At 39.7% G+C, this 24,222-nt stretch overlaps 3 protein-coding genes across 3 annotated transcripts in view; 1 reads left to right on the top strand and 2 right to left on the bottom strand.

Moving 5' to 3' along the window:
- Positions 1 to 604: 604 nt before the first annotated feature.
- On the bottom strand, positions 605 to 12,257 carry PMS2 (PMS1 homolog 2, mismatch repair system component). The gene is made up of 15 exons (XM_066197738.1): positions 12,136 to 12,257; positions 11,761 to 11,900; positions 11,092 to 11,178; positions 9,942 to 10,044; positions 9,092 to 9,275; positions 8,457 to 8,624; positions 7,103 to 7,200; positions 6,710 to 6,809; positions 6,369 to 6,453; positions 5,816 to 5,968; positions 3,909 to 4,803; positions 2,943 to 3,110; positions 2,679 to 2,779; positions 1,581 to 1,750; positions 605 to 1,192 (listed from the first exon to the last, which is right to left on the bottom strand). Exons 1-15 carry the CDS (start codon positions 12,153 to 12,155, stop codon positions 1,049 to 1,051), a joined length of 2,616 nt encoding a protein of 871 aa, XP_066053835.1. The 5' UTR covers positions 12,156 to 12,257; the 3' UTR covers positions 605 to 1,048.
- A 152-nt stretch (positions 12,258 to 12,409) lies between these two features.
- Positions 12,410 to 16,024, top strand: AIMP2 (aminoacyl tRNA synthetase complex interacting multifunctional protein 2). The gene is made up of 4 exons (XM_066197742.1): positions 12,410 to 12,567; positions 14,065 to 14,271; positions 14,781 to 15,012; positions 15,502 to 16,024. The coding sequence occupies exons 1-4, from the start codon at positions 12,445 to 12,447 to the stop codon at positions 15,885 to 15,887; spliced, it is 948 nt and encodes a 315-aa protein (XP_066053839.1). The 5' UTR covers positions 12,410 to 12,444; the 3' UTR covers positions 15,888 to 16,024.
- Positions 16,025 to 16,210: 186 nt separating this feature from the next.
- The window catches only part of EIF2AK1 (eukaryotic translation initiation factor 2 alpha kinase 1), a 13,092-nt gene continuing 5,080 nt past the window's right edge, over positions 16,211 to 24,222 (bottom strand). Inside the window, 8 exon segments of the mRNA XM_066197739.1 lie at positions 16,211 to 16,415; positions 16,868 to 17,101; positions 17,464 to 17,543; positions 17,657 to 17,777; positions 19,447 to 19,553; positions 21,014 to 21,125; positions 22,202 to 22,589; positions 22,850 to 22,903. Coding sequence (XP_066053836.1) covers positions 16,293 to 16,415; positions 16,868 to 17,101; positions 17,464 to 17,543; positions 17,657 to 17,777; positions 19,447 to 19,553; positions 21,014 to 21,125; positions 22,202 to 22,589; positions 22,850 to 22,903 — 1,219 coding nt within the window. The 3' untranslated portion in view covers positions 16,211 to 16,292.

Here is a 24,222-nt window from a genome sequence, read left to right as displayed (position 1 = left end):
GTAGCCATAACGACGCCGCCGCGGGGCCGGGCCGGGCCGGTGCCCGCACCCGCAGGGCAGCGGTGAGAAATCGCGGCCCCACACCCGCACGGACAGTCTGCTGAAGGTTGTCGGCCACAGCCGTGCCGGGTAGCACGGGCACGCTCCGCCACGCCGCTCGGAGAGGCGGCGCGGACGGCTTTGAGCACTGCAGGAACAGCAGCAGCATCGTGGTCACGGCTCCATCAGCGGCAAATGGAGTGTGGAGGGAACATAACCCATAAACACAGATTTCTTGGGTCAGTTCTTAGTTCTACAGAACCAGAAGAGCGTAACTACCTGTTTTAATGGTTTCTGATTCAAAAAGACCATTTTCGACCTGTTTTGATTGTACTGACTTGACTGGCAGTGCTTTTTTCCCATTCATTATCAGAAAAAGAATCCCCGTTCTCGAAAAACAAGTTTGGAATTTGGAAGGAACAATGCTAATTAAAAGTCATGATGCCAGACTAATTATTCTATTCAAGCCCTAAACACAGATAACAGGAAACTTATCATTAAATGCCATATAAAAGCTCTGAGTCATTATCTAATGGAACCCAGCTTTGGTATAAGAAAATAATATTTTAACTTGTGCATCATTTTCATTTGCTTTAAAATTATCATATACATGATATATAAACATTGAAAACTAATATTTGATTTATGGCATTGCCAGGGCCTTTAATTCACATTCCACTTCATTTTAAGAATCAGTGTATTTGCTATAAATGAGGTTCACCTACTCCTGATCTTTATATATAAACGTATTTATTTTATAAAAGTTGTAAATGGCTGCTCAGATAAGTACAACACACAGTAAATTGCAATTAGAGAGAAGTTATTTACATGAATTCCAGGACACTGGTATTGATGACTCAACAGGAGTAACAAATCCTGCTGAATGCCTTCAAGTGCTCTTGTTTCCAACTTGAAGAATGCCTAAAATTTTTTTACTCGAAATAAGAGAGGCATGATAAAAGCTCAAAATATTGCCACGAATTAAAAACGTTAATAGACAGACACTGACTTATTCTGGTGAAATCAAGTCTAAACTGACTATGTGTCTCATAGTAGGCCTTCCATGGGGGCAGTTCCAGGGATGCTCAATCTCACCCATATGGGTGATCAGTTTTCTCATTTCCTGCACATTCAGTGCAGTTCCAATCATTACCTGCAAGCAAAGGGAAAAAAAAATTAATTATTTCCTTTTTTCCCTTTGCCAGTTGACACCAACCAGAGCAGTACTTCAGCTACTATAGCAAATAAATTCTGTGCAAGGCATTAAAAGTAAAAAACGCCTACCAGACAATCGGAAGACCAAACACAGCTAACGTGGTGCTCATGAGCACATTAGTTTGGAACAAAATAAAAAACCAGCAGAAATATTTCCCGAGTTACACGAGATAAAAACAGGAGGAACAGAAGGAAGGATATTAGCTGTTGACACCCAGCAGTAAATAAACTTGCCCTGCAATACACATACAGATATAGCCACCTGTACTACATCAGGAAACGCGGTAATTATTTATTTGAACACAAACATCAAGTGCAGTACTTACAGACTTCCTGCAAGCTCGAGAAGCAAACATTTGCCTGACCCTGGAGGGCCTGCACATCACCCCAGGGCAGTCACTCAGCATGAAGATCAGCTCATCTATGTCTTGTGGACCAAAAGTCCAGTTTTTGCTTGTTGGCAATGATACCAGTTTAACTCTTTGAGTTACAGGAGCTGGAAACAACAATAATAAAGAAACAGAGAAATACAGGAAATTACTTTTTTCTGAAGAGAAAAACTGAGAAACTACTTTAAAACATTAATATGATGAGATGTATGTATATACTAATGTTTAAATTTAATCTTTTGATGGATGTAATTAACTAACCAAAGTGGTAACTATGCCAGATGTCCTTTTAACATCAACCAAAAAGTTGTTTGCAAACTTAAAAGCAGGAAGATCTACTTTCTAACAAACTCTTCAATTCCAAAGAACAAATAGCTTATGAAACTTTTTTGAATTTATGTGACTACAAAATCACTCAGGATTTACAATGCTAAGAGACTTGTAACTAATAGCATTTTAGGTCAAAGAAACCCTGGGATTTTCTGAAATGAAGAAATGGAAAAAATGTGTAGTGACGTCCCAAACAGCAAAGTGGTACCACACTGCATTTTCATTATCCTCACTGTATATGGGAAACAGTAAGGAGCTTGCAGGTCACAGAATTTGCCCAAAAGAACAAAGCAAGTCAGTACTAAAGCCGTAAGGAAAACCAAAGCAAATCAGTTACTAATGCTATCTATTTATTTTAAATTACTAGATAATTAGTAATTATCACGTGCCCCCATTTATCCCTTCATGTGTACTAATAAAAGGATTTTAATGTGACATATCCAGAAAATGCACATCCAGTCATGTAGCCAAAGAGTAACTCCAAACAGTCTTCAAAAACTTCTGCAAAAAGCTGGTGAGATGAGTAATGTTCTGTTAAATCATGAAGAGAGACCACAGAATCACAAGTCTTAAAAAACAAACATCCCGTATACAGTAATGCATCTTATTTCAAAGCTTCTGATACCACCCAAGGGAATCTTTGCATAATAAATAAGATTAAACCTTTGAACTCTTTTACCTCCAGCAATTCTGGTCCAAACTCACCATTTTCATTTATGACAAAATCAAAGCCATTTTTTCTGAATATTTCCAGGTTTTCAATCAACACAGTTTCATTCACTGCTGTTAAATTGAGATTCTGAGGCCTGAAAGAGAGAGAAAAAGATGGTATTGCATAGGTACACGGAGTAGAGCACTTCAGACAGATTTCAGAAACAACGTAGAAATACTTAACACAGAGCTCTGCACTAAAACTTTTCACTCTGCTTTGTTAAAACATTTTATTGTTAAAACACTGAAAATACTTACACTATCAGCTTCTGACCTTGGAGAACCGTGTGTTGTTGCAACATCTCGAAGTTGTATTTCTCATCAGTAGCATGTTGGTCAATTATGAAAAGATCAGAATTCAACTTTGCTATTATAAACCCTAAATTGAACTGGCCAATGATTTCCATTTTTGCAAACATTTCTTTACTGTATACAAAAAATATAAAGAGATTAGAAATTACACCCTTATCAGTTATCATGTCAAACTTAAAAAACTTCTCTTTCTCCCTTGCAGAACACTTTATATATAAAAAAAAAAAAAACCTGATTTAAGCAGGATGTAAATGTTGAAAATTTGCCACTGACCAATGCGGCCATTTCTGGCACAACAAAATCCATCACTAAGACAGGATTCCCCCATTTGTGATAATAAAATTAGAAGCAGGCAATATGGCAATAGCCCAAGTAAGTAACACGGAAAATGGCAGCACAGTTTTGAAGGCAGCTGACATATCTGCCCTCTTTTCACAATTAGAAGACTTTCCTAACACATTTTTTAAATCCAAATATTAACAAATCAGACTTTTACTGTCCCCTGACCACCTGAATGAAACTTATTTTTCCAGGTATGTCTCACCAAATTCCATTCACACAAGGGAGGAATATGAGCTATGCAGTCTTTTCAGAGTATTGTTTTCTGTCATGAAATTTAGTGTTTCTCTGACTGAACTGCAATTTACAAGGCTGATCTAAGCCAAAGCTATGGTATTTGTGGTCCTTTTAGTGCCATTTTCGACATTCTGTTTGCACTTAGTTCAAGTAGCTGCTCTGTCAGAAAACAACTCATCAAATAAACTTTCCTATGACATTAAATAAAAAATAGACCCAAACCTAGCAGGTACATGTAAGCCTCTTGCCCACCCTCAAGACAGGTCTTACATTTTTGCTTAACTAATTTTATTAACTGATGAACAAAATATATTAAGCAAGTAAAAGCAGAAATACCTGATCTCTTTTCTTAATTCATCTTCTGCTACTTTATTGTCCCCAGGACTAATTTTTGCTTTAAATCTTCTGTAATTTTCAGTTTCCGTATTTTTCTGTTGTTGCTGTATTAGCATTTTTACCTTTTCTGCCAAAACCTTCATAGAGAACTCAAGAGGCACAATTTTCTTTTTAACTTCCACCAGTACATCAACACTAGTGTTCTTCACTTCAGGATATTTACCTGTCTTGGAATCATCTGCTTCACTTTTAAATTTTCTGCTTTTAAAACGTTTCACTCTTGGGGAACAACTACTGGCTTTTTGAGAGAATTCATTTTGATCAGTCCAGTCATTCACTTGATCCAGTTTGGGTTCAGTGTCCAAGACCTGAACATCACAGTCCAATGACTTCTTACTACATCCAGCAGTTTTAAGACATTCCCTCTGCATCTTTTCTTCTGTGCTCCACAATTCTTCTTCAGAATTAACTGCACTTTCACTATTGATGCAGCTTCCAGCTTCTGGTGTACTACATCCGGCATCTGACTCTGAAATGCTACAGAATCCAGAATCTGCAGCATCTTCTAATTTTCCCAAGTGTCTCCTTGGAATTGACACCTTTGAGTCCAACTTAGGGTAACTCTCACCCTCCTTAGACAAGACAGCCTTTGGAATCTTTACAGTACTCCCAGTGGTATGGAGTAACCTTTGTCTAGGGGAACTGTGCTGCTGCTTTACCTTTTTAGACCTTTGAAAATTACTTTCTGTTGCTTGATGGAGAGAGAATGACTCCCTTAATCTGGCAAAAGCCATTGTTCTTTTGCCTTCACCACTTGGACTTTCAGTCCCAGAGTCAGACAGCATTTCTGCCTGAGGCTTTTCTGTCTCTTCAGGAAGTGTCTTCTTCAAGTTACCTAATGAAATCAGAATACAAAGTATTTCAAGATTCTAAGTTAGCTGGAAACATGAATTAAATGATGTGCTTTGGGAAAGGGAATGAAAAGAGGTAGAAAAATAGCAAACTGCTCAAAGGAGCCCTGAAGCTTCAGACAATGAGTATGGGGCTGAAATGCATTAATATCAAACACAGAAACAGTTACATCTTGAAGACATTCAATGGCTAAGAATGAATTTGTAGTTTCTTTATAAACTGGAACAGTAATCAGTCTGATCAGAACATTTATTTAGATTACCGAAAGAGTTTAATGACAAAGTGACAATGAAAAGTGAATTGCTCTTACACTTTATTGGTCATTATAAAATTCCACTGGCAAAGTGTTAAGGAGCTGACACAATAGGCACTAGGAGTATATGGGCTTTGTAGGTCATTAGAGGACTTCAACCTTGTCAACTGCCAGTCCAACAAGGATTTTACTAAAGGTTAATTTAAAATAACAGTGAGAATCAGGCTACAACTGATTCTATATGCCAGCAAAAAGGAAAATTAGAAGAGGCTCTGCTGAATGAAAGGAAGAGGATGAGATGATCTTAACTCAGGAAAGCAATCTTGAAAGACTACACAGTGACAAGAGAATCATCAATTCCTGTAGATAACATAAAAGCATCAAAGTTTAAAATCCAATAAACTCATACTTAATTTTCACATTTTATTTATGACCCCTTAACCATTCTTTCTCAAAGACATTTTCATAAAAACCCCACAGATCCCTTTTAGTATCTTGGGAGAAATCTTTTGCAAGTATTATCAATTAATTCTGTGTTAGTTTTTTCCTCACAAAGTTGACTGTAAATTCTGCTATGCTGACAAGTGTCATTTCCATAACAATCACTTAATAAATTAGAGTCCTTCTCTATTTTTGTCCTAATTTTTTTTTCATTTCTTCTTTGGGTGTTTAAAAACGCGTTTTTCCATCTTTAACTCTCTGCCATATATCATACTCAAAACTTCCACATCTTGTGTCCTACCTGCAATGTCCAGAAGTGTCTGATTGACATTCAGTTTGTTAACATCACTACCAAACATCTCCATCAGAGAAGTCTTTAGAATTGCTAATAAAAACTTTTCCTCCTGAAGTAGAATTTGCCTTTTGTCAGGAGTTACATTGATGTCAACACACTCTGGGGAAAAAAAAAAAAGAAAAAAAAAGAAAAGAACTGCTTTACAAATAAAATGCAATGTTATTGCACAGAATTAGTTCTGGTTTCTTTGCCATTTTGTCTGCAAATCAGATTTAACTGTCTCAACATTCCAGCAAATAAAAACATGATACAAGTTTTCTTGTATTTAAGACGACCTCTTCCTCATCAGTTAAGAAGTCATTTTTGGGTATAGAAAAGGTGGAGGGGAAAAATAGTGAAACCACAGCTAGATTCTATTTCTCCCTCACCAACTGAGCATTAAAAAAACCCCAGAGAATTCATACAGATGAAAATGGCAATATTCTCTAAATACAAACATCACTGATCAATAAATTGTAATAGCCTTTACTGAAGTTATTAAAAATTAATCAGAACGTACCAGAATCTACTCCAATGTTAAGGACAACAAATGGATACTGGTGCTTATTGTGCAAGTGATAAACTTCATTCACAATCTTGACAACCTGCAAAAAAGGTGAGAAAACAGTAAACTTCAAAAATACTACCTTCTGTTTTGCACCAGGGTATATTAATTAACGTGCTAAAACAAGTATTGTATGACTGAGATCTTGTTCGCTCAAACAGACACAACTAAGACAGAAACTTGAGACAGAGGAACTTCTACTACCAAGAAACAAACATACACATGAGCTACTAATCCTGAGGTTTTCAGAGAATACTGAGTTAGTGGGGCTGCTGAATGAAAAACAAACTTCTCACCTTTGCTGGATCACAGGGCCGTTGGTTGATGAAGAAGAACTGCCTGTCTGTTGTGCTCCTTCCAACACCGTGGTCACAACGAGAAATGAAGCCAGTGATACTGTGGGATAAATCATGGAAGAGTAAGGTGAAATGGATGAGAAAAGCATGTTTAAGGGGCTTAAGGAAACACTATTATACAGCATCAGTGAACATGCTTATACACAATTCCTCTCCCAATTCCTTGTCTGACAAAGACTACTACAAAACTGCATCCCAGTGTCCACCATGCTGTTCTTGGCTCTTTTCAATACTACAATCACACCTTTTTCTTTCTTTTCCTTTTTTATTTTAATTTTTGGCTTATGGCAAAGTGCCACAGGACACAGCAGTGGTTTTTACTTTCCTAATTACCTATAAAGATTTTGTGGCATGTTAGCAGGGTTGAGTCCATACTCTTCACAAACAGCTTCACTAGGAGGAAGCTGAACAAAAGGAATAAGGCTCTGCAACTGAAAAAAAAAAGGGAAGGAAGTGAAACATCAAACCTATACAGATTTTTCCCTTCTATTTTATTGTCATTTATTAGCCTTAAAATTTATTTGAGAAAATGGCGGGTTTTGGCTGACCAAGACAAACATTTAAAATATCCAAATCTACTAAAAGATAATAGCACTGCTCACTGAGCAGCAGAAAAATGCCTTTAAGAAATGCCTTTGATATCCCAACGTGTGCCTTATTTATTTCACAGACCCTTACATTAAATGTACACAGGCAGAACAACAAAATGATTGACAGTTTGGCATACATATGACCTAAACAAGTTTTATGCTAAAATAAAAGGCAAGAAGAGTAATAGAAGTTTCTTTTGAAAGGACAATAAAACTATCAAAAAATGTGTTATTTGAATCACAAGCTCCCTCTGAAGTTACATTTACCACAAATATTTTCCCAGTCATGCCACTACTGTTTTTCTGCCATTAGAGCAGCTTCTATCAATTTAAGTATTCAATATTAAAAGACAGGCTATAACCTAAACATTACATTCAGAAAACACTCAAATTTCAACTGTGTTTTATGCCACATGGCAAGACAGTTACATCTTCTCTCTCATCTTTCAGCCAAATCATGAACAGGCTTTGAAATCTCTGTATGGGCACTGTGGAGGGAAAAATTGTTTATCAACAGCCAGCAGCTATCAACCACTCAATATTTCTGATGACTGTAATATACAGTTGTAGGGAGGATGTTTTTGAGCTTTTTTTCATCTCTTCTCTCATCCAGACAATAACAATTATTTTTATGGCTATTCCTTAGAAAGCAGCACAGTCTACAGCTTTACAGGGGCTGACTGCAATCCCATTTAAAGGTTATCAGGAATAAAACTTGGTTTGATAGGAAGAGCTTGCAAAAGTGGATGCGCCTCAGTTTTCTGTTCTGCAGTTAAGACTTTCACATCGCACCATTCTAAGGATTTTTTAAAATTGCTTGTTCTTGTGACACACAGCCCATTTGCCGGCGCAACAGCTCTTAGAACTGATTTCAGAGAGATACTAAGCCACAACCCCATCTCCTAAATCATAACTCTTCCACAAAACATCTCTGAGGAATGCTGGACTTTGAGAGGAAGCTGTGGAGGCTGTGGTGTCTGTCTGTCAGCCTGCAGGGTGTGCTGCAGGCCAACGCTCCATCCTCTCACGTTATTAGACACAAAAAATCCCTCTCTATATACCTACATTCTCTCTCTTCTCAATAATAAAAGCAATACCTGTTTTTGCCCAAATACTGCTCCAATGTTCTCCTTTAAACTGGGACCTCCATCAGTGGATATCACACTGCTTTTTTTCCCCTGGCCAACTTGATTAGTGCAGTTAATCCTCACTCCTCTGGAAACAATGCAGTAGGCCTGTAACAGCTGGACCATTTTTGCATATTCCTATTCAAGGAAAAAGAAAGTTCATATTTATATGAAACGTCTCTTTTCAAAACACAAATACATAAACAAAGCATTCAATACCTGCAGGTAACAAAGGGGGGGATTTTATTCTTAAAATATTTACAAAGAAATTAAAAAAAAAGAAAAACAGTACTTTAAAAATAAACAGGATGTTCACAAGACTGTTATTTAGCCACAACACAGCAGTCCCTGGCTTTAAAATACAGATAAGTGATCATGATATGGATTCGTTTCAAAGTCTGAGAATCTGAGAATACACCTTTAAACCCAAATATTGCAAAGCAGAAGAGAAAAGCATACAAGAAGAGTTTTGTTACTTGATTAAGATGTAAGACAGGCATGAATCAGTCTGTAATCAACGCATTCTACAGAGAACTGAATTTCATTCAGCACTGAATGAATTCTGGGGCACAACACTCCTTTGAATTGAGAATTTCTGACCTCACCTTTTTGATGTTTCTTTGGAACTCTTTATGCCTCACTGGTAAGGTATAAAACAACTGCTGGATGCTGACAGTTGTTCCTTGCTGGCGTGGCAAAGGAGTCTTCTGAGTAATTCTGCCATTGTGATCAAACACCAAACGAGTCCCAACCTTTGCTGACTTGTGACAGGTGAAAATGGTAACATCACTAATGGGAGGGAAGAGGCAACAGAATTATTCACTGAGCACCATATAATCTTATCTATTCCTTATGACAAGCAGCATAGAAACTACAGCAATGCTATTAATTTAATTAAAACAACTCTTCCCCATAAACAACTAAGAACTTGCTCTTCAGAGTAGTGTAACATTTTCCTAGCTACACATTCTTATTTGTACCCCTTGCATTCCTCTCTTGTAAAACTCAATGTTAAAATCTAGTTTTGCTGAACATTTCATTCCTCATTTTAATAGATACCAGCAGCACTGTGTACAAAAGCTGATTTTAAAGGTATAGTTGGTCTGAAAGAAATTTAAGTACAGTCTTAATGAGTTACACCCTAACAACCAGCACTTAAATATTAAGGTGCTTTACATCAGAGGATCAAATACTCATGCAAATACACCCTGTAAATCTGCATACTTAAATAACACTAAATTTTGTACATAAAATGGCAATTAGGTGCTTAAGATTCATCGAATAATTTTGGTTGGAAACTACTCAGGATGTCATGCAACCTATTGCTCAAAACTGACCTAAAATAAGGAACTGGAAGTTTCCAAAGCCTCATTTTAGCAATAATGGTAAACTGAAAGGCTGTAGTGTTTTTGTGCATATAGTAACTCTCTACTAATAATAAATAATATTCATTACCTTAATGCACACAGTGAACTCAAAGCTTCACCTCGAAACCCAAATGTTTCAACATGTATCAGATCAGAAAAATCTTGTATCTTTGATGTGTGATGCTTCAGAGCTGGAAAAAGAGATTTCAAACACATATTCCACTTCAAAGTGACACTGGTCTATGCAAGTAGATTTTGTATGCACGTCAGGAAGCAAAAAACCTTCTGTATTATTCATTGTATATTACATGAAGACAAAATACTGCTTGCCTTCCTTTTTCCTACAAACAAGATCTCTTTAAAATCCTCGGATGCACCTGTTATTTCCCACTTACACCACAGCCTCATTCAGCATTATTGGTATAAGCACTACAAGATGCCTCAGAGCAGGACACAGCACCTGCCTCTGCTGCTGCTGGGCCTGTCACAGGTTTTGCCCTGCCAGAAAGCAGCTGCAGCCTGTGCTGGGCACGGTGGACACAGGACAGGCACAGCCCAGTACCCCTCAAGAGCTGAGGAGGACTCAATCCACAATCCATCAGTGCAGCACCAGTCCCCAGGTAACAAACTGAGCCAGCAGCAGCTCCCCTGAACTGTCGCTGTGCTGGAACAGCAGCAGATTAAATTTCTGATGTACCAAAAACGTCCAGTGAACACCAAAGTTACTGAGTAATAACCTGAGGGGATAAGATTCCTAGTTGTTTTATTAAAAAAAAAGAAATGCCAGTATTTTCTGTTGCAGTGGTTAGTTAGATTCATCACACAGTATGGTTTCTACTCCCACTTTGTGCAATTCAAAAGTAGCAGATGGGAGGTTTGACAGTCAGTGCAATGCCAGTTCCCTGACAAATACTCAAGTTCGTAATTCACCTCCCCAAAGCAGCCACTTCCACACAGCTCACCTCCTTCATCAATGATTAAACATTAATTAATCCACATGAACATTTATAAGATTTTCTCCTCTGTGATTATTTGTATTGCTTGTGCCACTTAAATAAGCAAAGAAACCAAAGATTATTTCTGAGTTACAAAAACTGTAACCACAAGAGCACTACAGAAGATCACTCTTTGTTGTTCCACTCTTGCAGGTAACACACACATTATGTAAAAGCCAAGTGTCCATTAAATACGATTAAACTAAATGCCCACATCTACATTATGAAAAAAATTCAACTTACTCAAGCCTTCAAAGTTTTCCTCTTCCACTCCACCTCCATTATCTGAAACTTCTATCAGTTCTGCCCCATGATCTTTAAGTTTTATATCTACAAAATTGAGTCACAAAGTATTTTAATTCTTTATGTTCACACACAGTGCTTGGTACCAATTTTGCACTTGAAGTCAATTTTTCAAGTAACAGCTTTTCAGGTCAAAATTGAATAATAACAGGAAAAAAAATCTCAATAGCTGCCAAGAGTTAGGTCTATCTAATGCAAACCAGTCTGCAGTTGCAGGTAATTCAGCTTCACTGAGCTTCTGTCTGAACAGAAGTTTTCCCAATTATCCCAGTCACCATCCTGGGGCCTCTGGAAACCAGCCCTGCCTTCACCCTGTGCCAGCCCAAGGCCACCGGCTGGCACAGCCTGATCACTGCTGCTGCACAGGCCGCACACTTTTTTAGTGGCCAAAGGGCTAGAAATAAAATAACACAATCTCACATGCTGCTAGGAACGCAGCTGCAGTCTGGGAATAAGAATGTTTTATTAACCCGAGGTGTAAAATCACCGCAAACATGCTTGGCCCAAACGGGAATTGTTAGCCCAGACTGGTTAACATGCACTCAGTTTTGAGGAAAAAGACGTGCTTTAGAAGCCGATGAGAAGTTATGAAATTCGGGGAGGGGTTACCGATGTTGGTAGCTCCGGCATCCAGGCTGTTCTCCACCAGCTCTTTCACGGCAGTGCCGAGGCTCAGCACGACCTGCCCCGAGCAGATGCGATGGACGGAGCCGCGGTCGATGGGCCGGATGGTCCCGGCGGGCTGCGAGCTGCGGAGAGAGGGAGCGCAAACCACGGCGGTAAGAGGGAGCAGCAAACCCCACTCAGGCTTCCCCAGGCGAGCCGGGAGGGGAGACGGGAACCGAGGGGAGGCCGGAACGGCGCTGGCGGCCGCGGTACGGCCCGTGCGAGGAGCGCTACTCCCGTGAGGGGAGCAGAGCGGCCTGGGCCGGGGGGTGCGAAGGCGCGGAGCAGGGCCGCTGCCGGGTCGGCGCACACACTCACCAGGGCGCAGCCGCCTCCATCGGGGCCCCGGCGGGGCGGGACGCGCCGCGCTCTCCTCAGGCTCCCGCCCCGCTGGGTCAGCGCCGGGAGCGGCGGAGCGCGCCCGCCCCGCACCGCCTGCGGCCTCCGCCCACCGCCCCGCGGGGACGCGCTCGGCGACACAACGCCGGCCAATGGCAGGAGGGCGGGCGGGAGAGCCCGTATCCCATTGGGCGCCACGCGTGTCAGTAACGCGCCGCTCCGCCAATGCGCGGGGGAGCGGGCGGGCCGGCGGCGGCGGGGCGGGCGCGCGGCGGGGCGGGCGCCGCCATGCCCGCGATGTACAAGGTGCGGCCGCTGCACGGCGCGGGGGTGTTGGCCGAGCACCTGCCCACCTGCATGTACCCCCTGCCCAACCTGCACCGAGCCCCCGGCGCCGCCGCGCCGCCGCAGGTAGGAGCGAGGGGTGGGCGGAAGGACTTGCTCGGGCTGCGGCCCGCGGTGCTCGCCCTGGAGAGGTCAGGCACGTGGCCGCTGGGCCGGTATTCCCTCCGGTGAGCCCCGGGGGGGAGCGGGAGGAGCCTCCTTTGCCGGAGAGCTCACGGGGCCGAGTCCACCGCCTCAGCCCGCGGGAGCGGCCCTGCTCCGCCTCGCCGTACGCGCCGCGTCCGAGCGTAGAATAAAACCAACGTTTCCAGGAATTGTTCTGTAATGTTTTTGAAGCCTTCAGTAGTTTTCATTTTGACTTTTCTGGGCTCTCGTGTGTGTCCCTGTGGCGGTTTTTATGTTTGAATGGCCTTGCCGAGCTCCCTGGCAGCCCCGTGAGTGCCCAGCAGGCCTCGTTCTGTCCTGCTGCATCATCGCCCTGCCGGCCCGGCTCGGGAGTTAGCCAGCCACACACCCTCTCTTTCTAGTCTCGCTTTCTTTTGCCTTAAATAAGACAAAAATGCCAAACACTGTGTTACGCCGGTCTAGCTGAGCAGCCTCTCTCCAGTGCCAGGAATGCATGGAATTCTCACAGGCCACTTGTGGCCGGTTTTAGCTTGATGCCATCACGGATTTGCTGTGCCCTCACTCAGGTTGATGGTGGGGATTCTCAGTAGGAGTAACTTTGGGACAGAACTTAACTAACGAAATGCCTTCCCATGCAACGTATGGAATTGTGTGCTAACTAAATAATGGTCACTTAGGAGCTCTTCCCTTGTCTTTCAGAATATTATTTTAAGTGGATATAAAGATTTTACTTGGATGCCTTGTTTATCTCTTCATCCATGATAGTTTGGGTTTTGTTAATCCTTATTCAGGATGCTTAGAAATAGGCTATTTGAACATCTTTTTTAACGTTATTTTAAGCTTTTAGACTTAAAACCTGCCACAGGAATGCATTTTTCATCCTTTAAAAGAGATTGTAAGATGTGATGCTTGTAACTGAGATAAAAAGCTGCATTGGTGTTAACATGTAACAAAGCCCAGTCTTTTTTTTCCCACTATAATTTATATACTCTGAAACAAAGACTGAATCCACGCTATGCCATCCATCTAAACCTGCAGGGCTTTTCACTTTAATGAACTACCTGATTTGTCAAAGTTTCCTTGTGTGGCCGGTGTACCACAAACTTATCCATCTGCTCCTCTGGGCTTAAAAAAGAACCTGACAAGCTGTCTTTGATTTTTCAGTCATCGTTCAGCACTTCACTGCCAACTGTCTGATTCTGACTGTGTTACAGAGTTTGCTATAACTAATGGTTTTTAAAAAATCTATTAAGCAGAAAGATTTCAGGAATTGATTAAACACACCATCTCACCACACTCATACAGACAAGAGATAACTGATAAAAATAAGTCCACGATATTCACAATGGTCTATTTCAAGGGGTTTAGTATTTCAAAACTTACTGTTAAGTGAGCTGAGTGAACATTAACCAGGCCTTGGTTTTTCCTCTCCTGCAGGAAGAGGTTGACCCATCACTTCAAGCACTTGAATCCCGCCAGGAGGAGATCCTGAAGCGCCTGTATGAACTGAAGAGTGCTGTGGATGGGCTCTCCAAGATGATACAAACCCCAGATGCTGACTTTGATGTAACAAATATCATTCAAACTGATGAATTTTCTCCTCTGACAACAAATGGAGCAGATTTAGATCTGATGCTTGGAAAGGTGAGTTTAGTGACTTACAGTGGTGGGTACTTTCTTTACATTCAGTTTTCAGGGTTGGAAGGGGGGCATTAAAACCTGGGACACTCAGAACTCAATATGCAACCTGTAGTTACCATTTCATTTTGGCCATCCAGATTATAGATACAAACATTTATAAATGTTAGTTCTATGTATGCTCATTTGGTTATAATTTCAAGTGAGAATAGTTAATTTTGAAATTTCAACAGTTGGTTTCTTGTTTGTTACTAAACTGGAAACTTTAGCATTGGCTTCATCTTGGAGTAGAATTTACCTCAGTCGTGTCCTTGAATAACATGTTGAGAAAGGAAGATGTTTAAAGGTCTACACAAGTTTTAAATGTCCAAGCTTGAATTTATTTACTCAAATATCATTAGAATTTCAGATATACGCATGCATGACTGTGTACATTTTGGTGTCAAATGAGAGCAGTAGTTATGAGTATGATCTGGAACGTGTCTTACCTGCTGAATGTTCTACTTTCCATTCAGGATTATGGTGCCCTGAAAGATGTTGTCATCAATGCAAATCCTTCTCTACCTCCACTGTCACTGTTAGTGATACACAGTCTGCTTTGTGAACGGTACAAAATATTATCAGCTGTTCACACACATTCATCAGTGAAAAGTGTGCCAGAAAACCTCTTGAAATGCTTTGGAGAGCAGACTAAGAAGAAGCCACGTCATGAGTATCAGTTGGGCTTTACTCTGATTTGGAAGGATGGTAAGAATGAAATTTGTAGAGCAGTATTTTACAATAGGTGAGAAAATGAAACTTGTGCTATAAGCCCTTGCACACGGATGCCTCTGTGTGTCCCTGTGCTGACATATGGAGATGAAGAGGCAGGAAATATTTCTGCTCTCTTTTCATAGCTATGAACCATGCTGGGCCAGAAGAGGAAGATTCTTGTTTATAGTTACTACTGTTAAAATACACATGCCATTGACAGGGTTGTTTGTACCCTCAGGAATTTTTTTTAATAAAAATGTTTTTCAGTTTCTACAAATAAGGTTGCTAGAGGAGAAATTATGGAGGAGATTTGGCTGAGTTTTTCAAAAAGTGATTTCTTTATCCCACAAGACCAAAATCTTCATCAGGTTAATGATTTTAACAGTGTTGCTGGCATCACAAACATACATCATGGAATTACGGTTCTAGTTGATTTCTTTACTATGTTGTATTCACTTTTTTTTTTCTTTCTGTTCATTTCAGTTCCCAAACCCCAGATGAAGTTTAGCATTCAAACCATGTGCCCTATAGAAGGAGAGGGGAACATCGCTCGATTTCTCTTCTCCCTGTTTGGGCAGAAGTACAATGCAGTTACCTCAACTCTGATAGACAGCTGGGTGGACACAGCCCTGTTCCAGCTGAAAGAAGGCAGCAGCAAGGAGAGAGGGGCAGTGCTGCGCTCCATGAACGCTGCCCTGGGCAGGAGCTCGTGGCTGGTGGGCACGGAACTGACGGTGGCCGACGTGGTGGCGTGGTGCGCGCTGCAGCAGACGGGCGCCGCCAACACCGCCCCGGCCAACGTGCAGAGGTGGATGAAGTCCTGTGAGAACCTGGCACCTTTCAGCTCTGTGATGAAGCTGCTCAAGTGAGCCTCTGCCCTTCATGGTGGTGTTGTTTTAATCTTACTCCGCCTCATGCCTGCTGTAATGTTTGAGTCTTTTCAGAAATGTATTTTAGGAATTGCGGTTGGACAGAATCCTAAAATAATAAAAGCATTACAGCTGCCTCTTGGGTGTGACCTTCCTTTTCTGTAACTCTTGTGTAACATGTTTGTTCAATAGCTAGGGTATGTAAATTAATCCTATGTAAATATAAGCTGTGCTCTTAATTTTTCCACTGCAACATGATTCCTTTCTCAGCAGCCTTTGGTCAAAGCAAAAGGATAAATACCTTTTAAGAACAGACGGCCAAATGAAAATGCATTAAAGTATTTTATGTAAAAAAAGACATATTTTATATAACTTAACACACAATCGAGGTTAGTTCTTCTGTACTTAGACAGGAGAGCCTACTCTTGTTTGTTCATCTTGCTCTTCAGAAAGCAGTCGTATTGTCTCCCTCAGCTTCTCTATTTCTTCTTCTTGCTGTCTCACCTTCTGTTGGAGGTTAGAAATAACCTGAAAATGAGAGTCAATTTACTTCATTTATAGCTAAGCAAGGATAAAGCCTTACTGACCTACTCTAATAGTGTTTGCAATCCTCTACAGACATAATGCAGCAGCACTCAGCTATTCTACATTCCTGATACTACAACTTAATCCACAGAGCAGTGGGGTATGGAAAGGAAAGATGATTAGAAGAGACTGCAGATGTAGTGAAAAGCTTTGAAAGCTTTTCTGACTTATAAAAATACTCCTCAACTGTACCGTCTTGATAAAGTTGCCTAAAGTTAACGACCAGCTATGTCATTGCAGAGACACCGGAAATACTGCAATCAGAAAAAGAGTCTTAAGAGGAACGCGTGATAAAGTTGAAAGCCAAACAAAGGTAATGCAGGCAGGGATACAAAGGGCATTTCCTTTTTGTGTCCCTTTAGGCTGTAGGGGCTGCGGCCACTGGCACACGTTACCTGGTCTGTGGTGTGGAAGAGTTCACTGTCCCGCAGCTGAGGCGCTGTTGGGCGTTCCGCAGCTCGGGCGCTGGTGAGGAGTTGCACATACTTGGCCTGAGTGGGCCATTGCTTGTGGAAAGCATGAGGAATTTGGCCAGTCCTTAAACGTGTAAGAACTTCTGTTCTTTCCATTTCTGTTCCAAATGGTTGGAAGAGTTCTAGCAGGATAACACCCATGCTGTACATGTCTGACTGTTAATGAGGTGAAGAGAAAATTCTGGGATAACTATTTCAACTTAGTGGACTTATTTTTCTCATAAAATCATGATATGAAAAAGTTTCATAACAAGTTTCATGATGATATGAAGAGTATCATGACACTACTTAAAGGACTCAAATTCAAATCTATATACATTCTCAGTATATTAAATAAGTTTTGCTTTAATAGCAAATGAGAAGGCAAAGTTGAAATTCATGTTTCAACAGAAACACTAGGAGTCACAGTAGGAGGAACATTTATGTACTTATCAAATACATATTTGCCTATTGAAAGGCTTGATTTATTTCTATTATCTATTGTGTTAATAGAGAAAAGAAGAAACAAAGTTCTCTACCTTGAAATCATAGTCAGATCCCTGCAGCTGTTCTGGTGAGGCATAGAGGCAGGTCCCCACTCCTGAAGTATGTGCCAGTCCTTTGAAGGGCAATTGAGACTTAGTAAGTGGTGTTACCCTTGCAGGTAACACTAATGATTATAATACCATGGGAACTTAAACACTGAAACACATTTACACTTTCTTCTCTTACCATTTATCCCTTCTGTCTGAAACCACTGGTCTGCATCATCCCCAAGAAGGTCTTTGCAGGCTAATCCAAAGTCACCTATTTTTACCTGGTGATCTGATCCATGTAGAAAGATATTTCTAGGCTGCAAATGAAGACAGAACACAATTTAAAAATATGTCCGTATAAAGAATTACAGAATTTCAGCTGTTTCGAAGTCTATAAAATCCAGTGTTTTTATCCTGTATCCAGGTATAAGATGATTATTTAACATTTTTTAGTAGTGGGAGAGAAAAAATAGTCATTGCTGATACCAAATCATGTGCTAGCAATACCATTTGGGCCAAAAGACCACATACCTAGAAGGATCTAGGAAAAAAGGAAGAAAAGCAAAAGAGAAGAAAACCTAGATTTAGTGAAAACATTAAGTATTTATTTTTTTCCCCAACATAAACTGGGAAATTTGCAGAACAGTAAACAGGAACAGGCAAGAGTGGACAGTAAATTTGACCAACTGATGTAGCAGGGCTAGACATAATACAAACCAAAATACATTTTCTGTTTGATAAGCAGCTGCAATATGCTAATTGGTTCTGGGAAGCTGCTAAAAAAAAAAAGCCAATTTATGACAGACTTGAGAGCTCTGACTCAGAAAACTGAAACAGTTTTTATCCATATATTTTGGTTACAGGACCACTAAGAAGGAGAAATGCAAGCATTGTGTATCTAGAAACATCCCCCAAACTTGCTCAGGTGGCACAAAGAAAACAGTTGGTCTTTTATTAGTGTATAAAGGAGATGTGAATAGTTTAACAAGAGAGGAACAATCTCCATTATTTTCCTTTATTCAATGCAGATCAAATTTAAAAGATGCAGCCCTGTTGAACAAGTTGCTAGGCTTCTCATATCCACTTTAGTAAAAACATATCCAGGAGAGCCACCCACTGGGCTTCTGTTCTCAGATATTCACACATTGAAAGACTTCCTTAGAATATTATCCCAGAAATTAGTCTCTGCTAGGTATCTGCAAAGTCACCATTAGAGGAGTATATGGTGAAAACCATGAGAACTGGTTTAAAACCAGGTTTGCAGTAACTGTATGGAATTCTGGAATTCTTTATATGACTACCAGACTTTGGACAATATGGCCATGATGATGCTAAATGATAAGGCAAACTGAAAAACTGTTCACCCTGAAACATTTGACAGAAAAATGAAAATGAATCCAGACTGAAGATTGTGTGATTTCAAGTAGTTCCAAGCTTCTGCACGTGAAGTTTTAATAATCAGGATTCCTTCATACGGCTGCTGTATGAGATGCAGAAAATCTGAGTAGGAAAACACACATTCACTACCTTGCTATTCAGGTCTATCAGTAAGCAAGCAACTAGAATATATTTTCAAAAGCTAACTGTACGCAGTTAGCAAACTGAGGTGTAATCAAGTGGCTTTGCTTATTTTTGTGATTACCTCAAATATTTTTTTTTAGGTAATTAAGTTTCTACCCTGGTTAAGGAAAGACTGAGACAAAAGAAAACCAATCTGACCATGCCTGTTTCTGACAGGAAAATGGCTTCAAAGGAGAAAACACCTCCAGAGCTTAAAATGCACTAGTAAGTCAGTGTAACTGAGTAGTATACTGATAGTAAAGAAAGTATGACCATGCTAATAGAGGAGATCATGTATTTTTTCAGATGTAACAACTAAATTCTTAAGAGTCCAGGTCATCTCAATGAAAGCAACTATTCTCTCTATTCATTCTCCCATAATGTCTGTGTTTTCTTCGACCTCAAGTAGTAATTTGATGAACTTACTTTAATGTCTCTATGCATCACTCCCATGCTGTGGATATAACAAACTCCTTCTACTATCTCCTGGAAAATCTTCATTGTCCAATGAACATCCACGAGATGGTATGGACCTTAAAACAATTGAAATTATTTCAGCTGGTTTTATTGAGTGATGTAAGATTATGGTGGTATGTCTTGTTGAATTCTGTTTATTTATGCTGTGGAATAAATTTTTAGCAGAATGAGCATGTTTTAAAAATGGATTTTGCCACGCTTCTCTCAAGATGCTATTTCTGAATCAGCAAAAAGTCACTAACATCAAAATTCCCAAAAGGAAAGTTCAGGAACCATGAATATATGTCCTCCTCAAAAGAGTCTTCCAAACCCCATCAGACAGTTATTTGGTTATGAATTTAACAAACTCTATTTTCATGTAAGTCTTGACCTAGCATGAAAAATACAGTTCCAGATAAAATCATACTAATTTACGTAGTGACATGCTGTCTGTATTGCTTTACACTCTTTTTGTTTTGTTCCTAATCCTGCTGCTGCTGTGCTACCCTCTGAAATTCCTCCATCTCCTCTGGCTGTAGCTGTCCTAAATAAAATTAGCACCTCCTTGTTTTGACCTCATATTACTATTTTATTAAATTACTTTGTCTCTGTGCTCTAATGACCCATATTTAATGTGTCTTTTTGAACACTCACCATTTACATTTGGATTTCTATTTCTTCATGTCTAACCTATGATAACATTCACCTTTTCCATGAAAATGTGTGAAAACAGCATTTTACAAGCTCAAATGCCATCATAATTCTGTCATTTCCTGACCAAGAACATCATATTTTAGCTCATGAAAGCTTAAAGATGATGATTACAGGAGAGATTAGTGGAAGTCAGCTGTCAGTTTGCTGGTAAACCTGTCTCTAGGAATGAAAAGAACAGATTTACCTTAAGAGTGATTAAAACCAAGATAAAACATTAATCACACATTTTGTTTTACAACCTGATGTGCATATGCTGCTTTTATACACCCGCCCCAGAGAATGGAACATGTCTCTGCTGCTTTAAGAGCATTGGATTTGCTCTTCCAAGAGTCAACAGTTACTGATGACTGCTTGGTAGGAGGGCAGGAGAACCCCCTGGTCACTCAGAAAAAAAGCCAACGTTACATTCTTTAGCCTATTACAAATTAACCTGTCTGGAGCAAATGATATAATTGTATTTCCTGCAGCAGATAAATTAGCCTTTAACCAGCTTTCTGAGAAGCAGCAGATTCTGTCAATAAAAAACTCTGTTTCAAATACAGAGTATTGCCCAGACACTGATCTCCCCTGGTAACAACTAGGCCTCAGGCATTCAGTCATTCTCTTTTGAAGAGCTGTCTAAAACTCAGGAATTTCAATTCTTTTACCAACATCTATCATGGAAAAATTCAATACAAGCTCCTATTTGATGAAATGACTAAGGAATTTAATGAAGATCTGTATTACAAGCTGCTGAAGTAAAATAAAATTGGATAACTGCACTTCGAATTATCAAAAAAAAATTTATTTGCTTTACAATGAATAAGACAGTGATGAATCTTACTAGAAGTGTCCTCTGATCTCTTGCTGTATCTTTTATTACGGTCAGCAATCCAGTCCCACAAGGATATTTCACACAGCTGCATTTGTATATGAAGCATCAACTGATACTCCACCTAACGGAAAAATAATGGGCCATAATTTTACCATTGGAACATGAACAGTATTTCCTTAGTTATTTTCTTTAAAGCAAATAAACACCAAAATTTATTAAACAAGAAACCCCTCCAAAAACAGGTTCCAAAAGGACATCAAGTGTAGTATTAGCAATCCGTTGCACTCAAAAAGCAGACGCAACAATGCTATCTAGTTTGGGGGAGTTTTTTGCTTGTTTCTTAAATTTTAACAATTGTTATATGATAAATGCAAACAAAACTGCCAGATGTGCCTTTAATATTCAAATTAGAGTTTGAAACCCTCTAGAAATACTAAACAGAGTTTTATTCCAGCTTAATCAATATAAAATAGCAGAAAAAAATCAACTTCTTGATATGGCATTTTATGGAATCACAGAATTGTTTTGGTTGGAAATGACCTTTGAGTCCAACTGTTTATTACCCTGAATATGCAGCTCAGTTTCCAGTAATGGACCAGTTCACCTGATAACCTGGACAACTTGAGCAGACACATTTAAAACTGGCTGTCTAGCAAGAGGGAACTCCGAGTGAAAGCAAAAGCTTGGAGCATTCCAGAGCTGCTTGTGTTACACAAAACAGAGCAGTGGTATGGTATAAAAGACAACAAGGTTTCAGAAGCACAAATGCTTCCCTGCTCAAATGTGCTTTTATCTCTTTCCCATGTACTCCTACACTGCATGGGCACCACATGGCTGTACCAAGACACTTTCATCATTAACAGCTGCTTTAGCATTCATTAGTGAAAGCTGAAGATTTTCAATTTTGATGGGGCTGTTTAATGCAGCAGTAGTGCTTTTTATTCATGCAGGTACTTTGAAAGATTCAAGATGCCTAACACATGGAAAGTTCCTCAGAGATGCTGAGCTTTGCCAGCTCCTCTGGTCAGCTTCCTTGTAATGAATGATGTTACCCACTTAAGTAAAAATAGTCTGAACTTTTGGCTCTGCTTGCAGTCATTCCCTTCTTTTAAATTTATTGTTATAAATCATTCATTTCCACCGTCTACTGAACTACTTTAAAAACACCACAAAATTAGAGAGCAGACAAGTATTTACCTCAAACTCTCCACAGAGTGCTACCTCATTTTTGGAGCATACTTCAGTGCAGGACTTGCTTTCAGAGCAGGACTCGCTCTCAGTGCTAGCACCAGGATCCAGACTGGAATGAGGCCCCCGTGTTGAATGATTGTCCACATCAGTTGATAAATTATAAACATTATTTACAAAGCCTTCTTGTAGTTCTATGGATAATTCACATTTATTTGGTCTCACACACTCCTTGCTATCACTGTTGGAGAAATCATTCCTTACATCCATATTCTGCACTGATTCTCTACGCTCATTTTTAAGACTGGTACTGTCACAGGACTTCTTTTCTTGTGAGGTAACGTCAGCAAAGATAATTGAACTACCACCTTCCACACTCTGGATGTGACAGTGATCACTGAAAATAACAAAGGGAGAGAAACCCAAATAAGTACACGGTTTCATACCATCTATTTGTGATACACCAGACTGATTTTTTTTTTTTCCCCAGCTGCAAACAGCACTCCCAAGAGTTCAGCTGCTTCCCCACAAAAAACACCAGGATTACATAACAGTCAGTTCAGGCTCCAGCTGATTTAATACTTTCTACCAGCAGGGATTTTGGACAGCTGAAGATAAAGTTTAAGATACGTTACCACTGAGATTAGTAATACTCACCTGCTACTCTCTTGCTCCAAAAATAATGGTTGCAACTCCATTACTGTTTTACCTGTTGGATGCAAAGATAATTATGGTATTTTATGAAATAGAATATATGTACAGAGTATGTAATAATGCATAGAATAACACACAGTTAAAGAAGCAGCTCCACAAGGCATCACCCTTCACATCACACTGCTGCTGTTTTGAAGACATTTGATATCTTAGAAATAATTGTCATTAAAAATGCATTTTTTGATGAAAAATCTGTTTTAGGACACAGAAGCAAATATAAAACATCAATTTTGTAAGACAAGGGAAACCATTAAGTACCACAGAAGCTACCTATAGATTTCATTACACACTTCCATTACCACCATTAAATACTTATGAAGGACCCCCAGCATTAAACAATTGCTTCCCTCGCGATTCTCTGGATCATTGGTTAAAAAGTTTTGCCTGTTCTACTCTACTGTCAACTTCCTATGCATTTTCTTTTGTGTTTATGGCTGGATGGGCATCAAGTCAGTGACTTGGAAAGCAATAAAGTTATACAGAGCATAGCCAAACCTCCCACTAAGAGAGGATCAAAAGATTTAATTGCTAAAGGCATTCCAGGAAAGGACTAGAAAGCGACCAGTGGATTAGGGTTACAAAGGGACCAAAGGGCCGAGCGTGCAAAGAGCTGAGAACAAAGAACCTGAAGAGAAAAACAGAGAAGGTGTAAAATGAACACAAAAGTAGATAAATTCTCAACAGCTACAGACAGTAGCTGAAACACAAAAAATACAATTGCTCTGTCAGTGCAGGTCTACAAACACAATTCATCAAGTTTAAAAAATCTAACTTGGAAAGCAAAACAAAGAGTTTTAGGTGGGGGGATTTTATCCTTCAAAGTATATACTTCCAGGCTCTTTCAGTTTTTCTTAGATCTTTTCCAGATCCAAAGAGAAGCATGCTGTGATGCTTATTCTAGTTTTGTTGTATCTCTGAGACTTCAAAACACAGTTGCAAATTTGTGGCGTTTTTGTCTGATTCATCACTTCCCCCCCAATATCTGAGGTGGTTCATTCCTCAGCATTCATTCTTCTCATCAACTCACTACTTCTTGCATTAAAAGGTTTTCACTGCATTTCACTGACCATCACAAAACTTTAAAATCCTCCTCATGTCTTACCACAAGTAAAGCTAATATTTCCACAGTTCCAAATTAATCATTAAGTAACAGATAAATTATTTGGTAAGGAGGGATTGAGTGCACAGAAGGACCTGGTGATCACCTGTGATTTCCTTTTCTTTCAGTTCTTTTAAGGAGGGGAAAAAAATAGTCATTTTATCAGAGAAGTAATACCCTCCTGAAAATAACAGTACAGAGGTTGTAAGATGCAAGC

The sequence above is a fragment of the Chamaea fasciata genome, unplaced genomic scaffold (genome assembly GCF_029207755.1).
Source record: "Chamaea fasciata isolate MVZ Bird 193981 ecotype frontalis unplaced genomic scaffold, bChaFas1.0.hap1 SCAF_16, whole genome shotgun sequence".
NCBI classification, from domain to species: Eukaryota; Metazoa; Chordata; class Aves; order Passeriformes; family Sylviidae; genus Chamaea; species Chamaea fasciata.
The sequence above is the reverse complement of the archived record's forward strand: the minus strand, read 5'-3'. Positions and strand labels throughout refer to the sequence as shown.

Excerpts from the sequence above, each read along its gene's own strand:
- AIMP2 (XM_066197742.1), top strand. The coding sequence starts at position 12,445 with ATGCCCGCGATGTACAAGGTGCGGCCGCTGCACGGCGCGGGGGTGTTG. Across the intron at positions 12,568-14,064 it reads GCGCCGCCGCGCCGCCGCAG|GAAGAGGTTGACCCATCACT; the intron begins GTAGGAGCGAGG and ends CCTCTCCTGCAG. Across the intron at positions 14,272-14,780 it reads TAGATCTGATGCTTGGAAAG|GATTATGGTGCCCTGAAAGA; the intron begins GTGAGTTTAGTG and ends CTTTCCATTCAG.
- PMS2 (XM_066197738.1), bottom strand. The coding sequence starts at position 12,155 with ATGGAGGCGGCTGCGCCCTG. Across the intron at positions 7,201-8,456 it reads CAGTATTTGGGCAAAAACAG|TTGCAGAGCCTTATTCCTTT; the intron begins GTATTGCTTTTA and ends TTTTTTTTTCAG. Across the intron at positions 4,804-5,815 it reads GACACTTCTGGACATTGCAG|GTAACTTGAAGAAGACACTT; the intron begins GTAGGACACAAG and ends TGATTTCATTAG.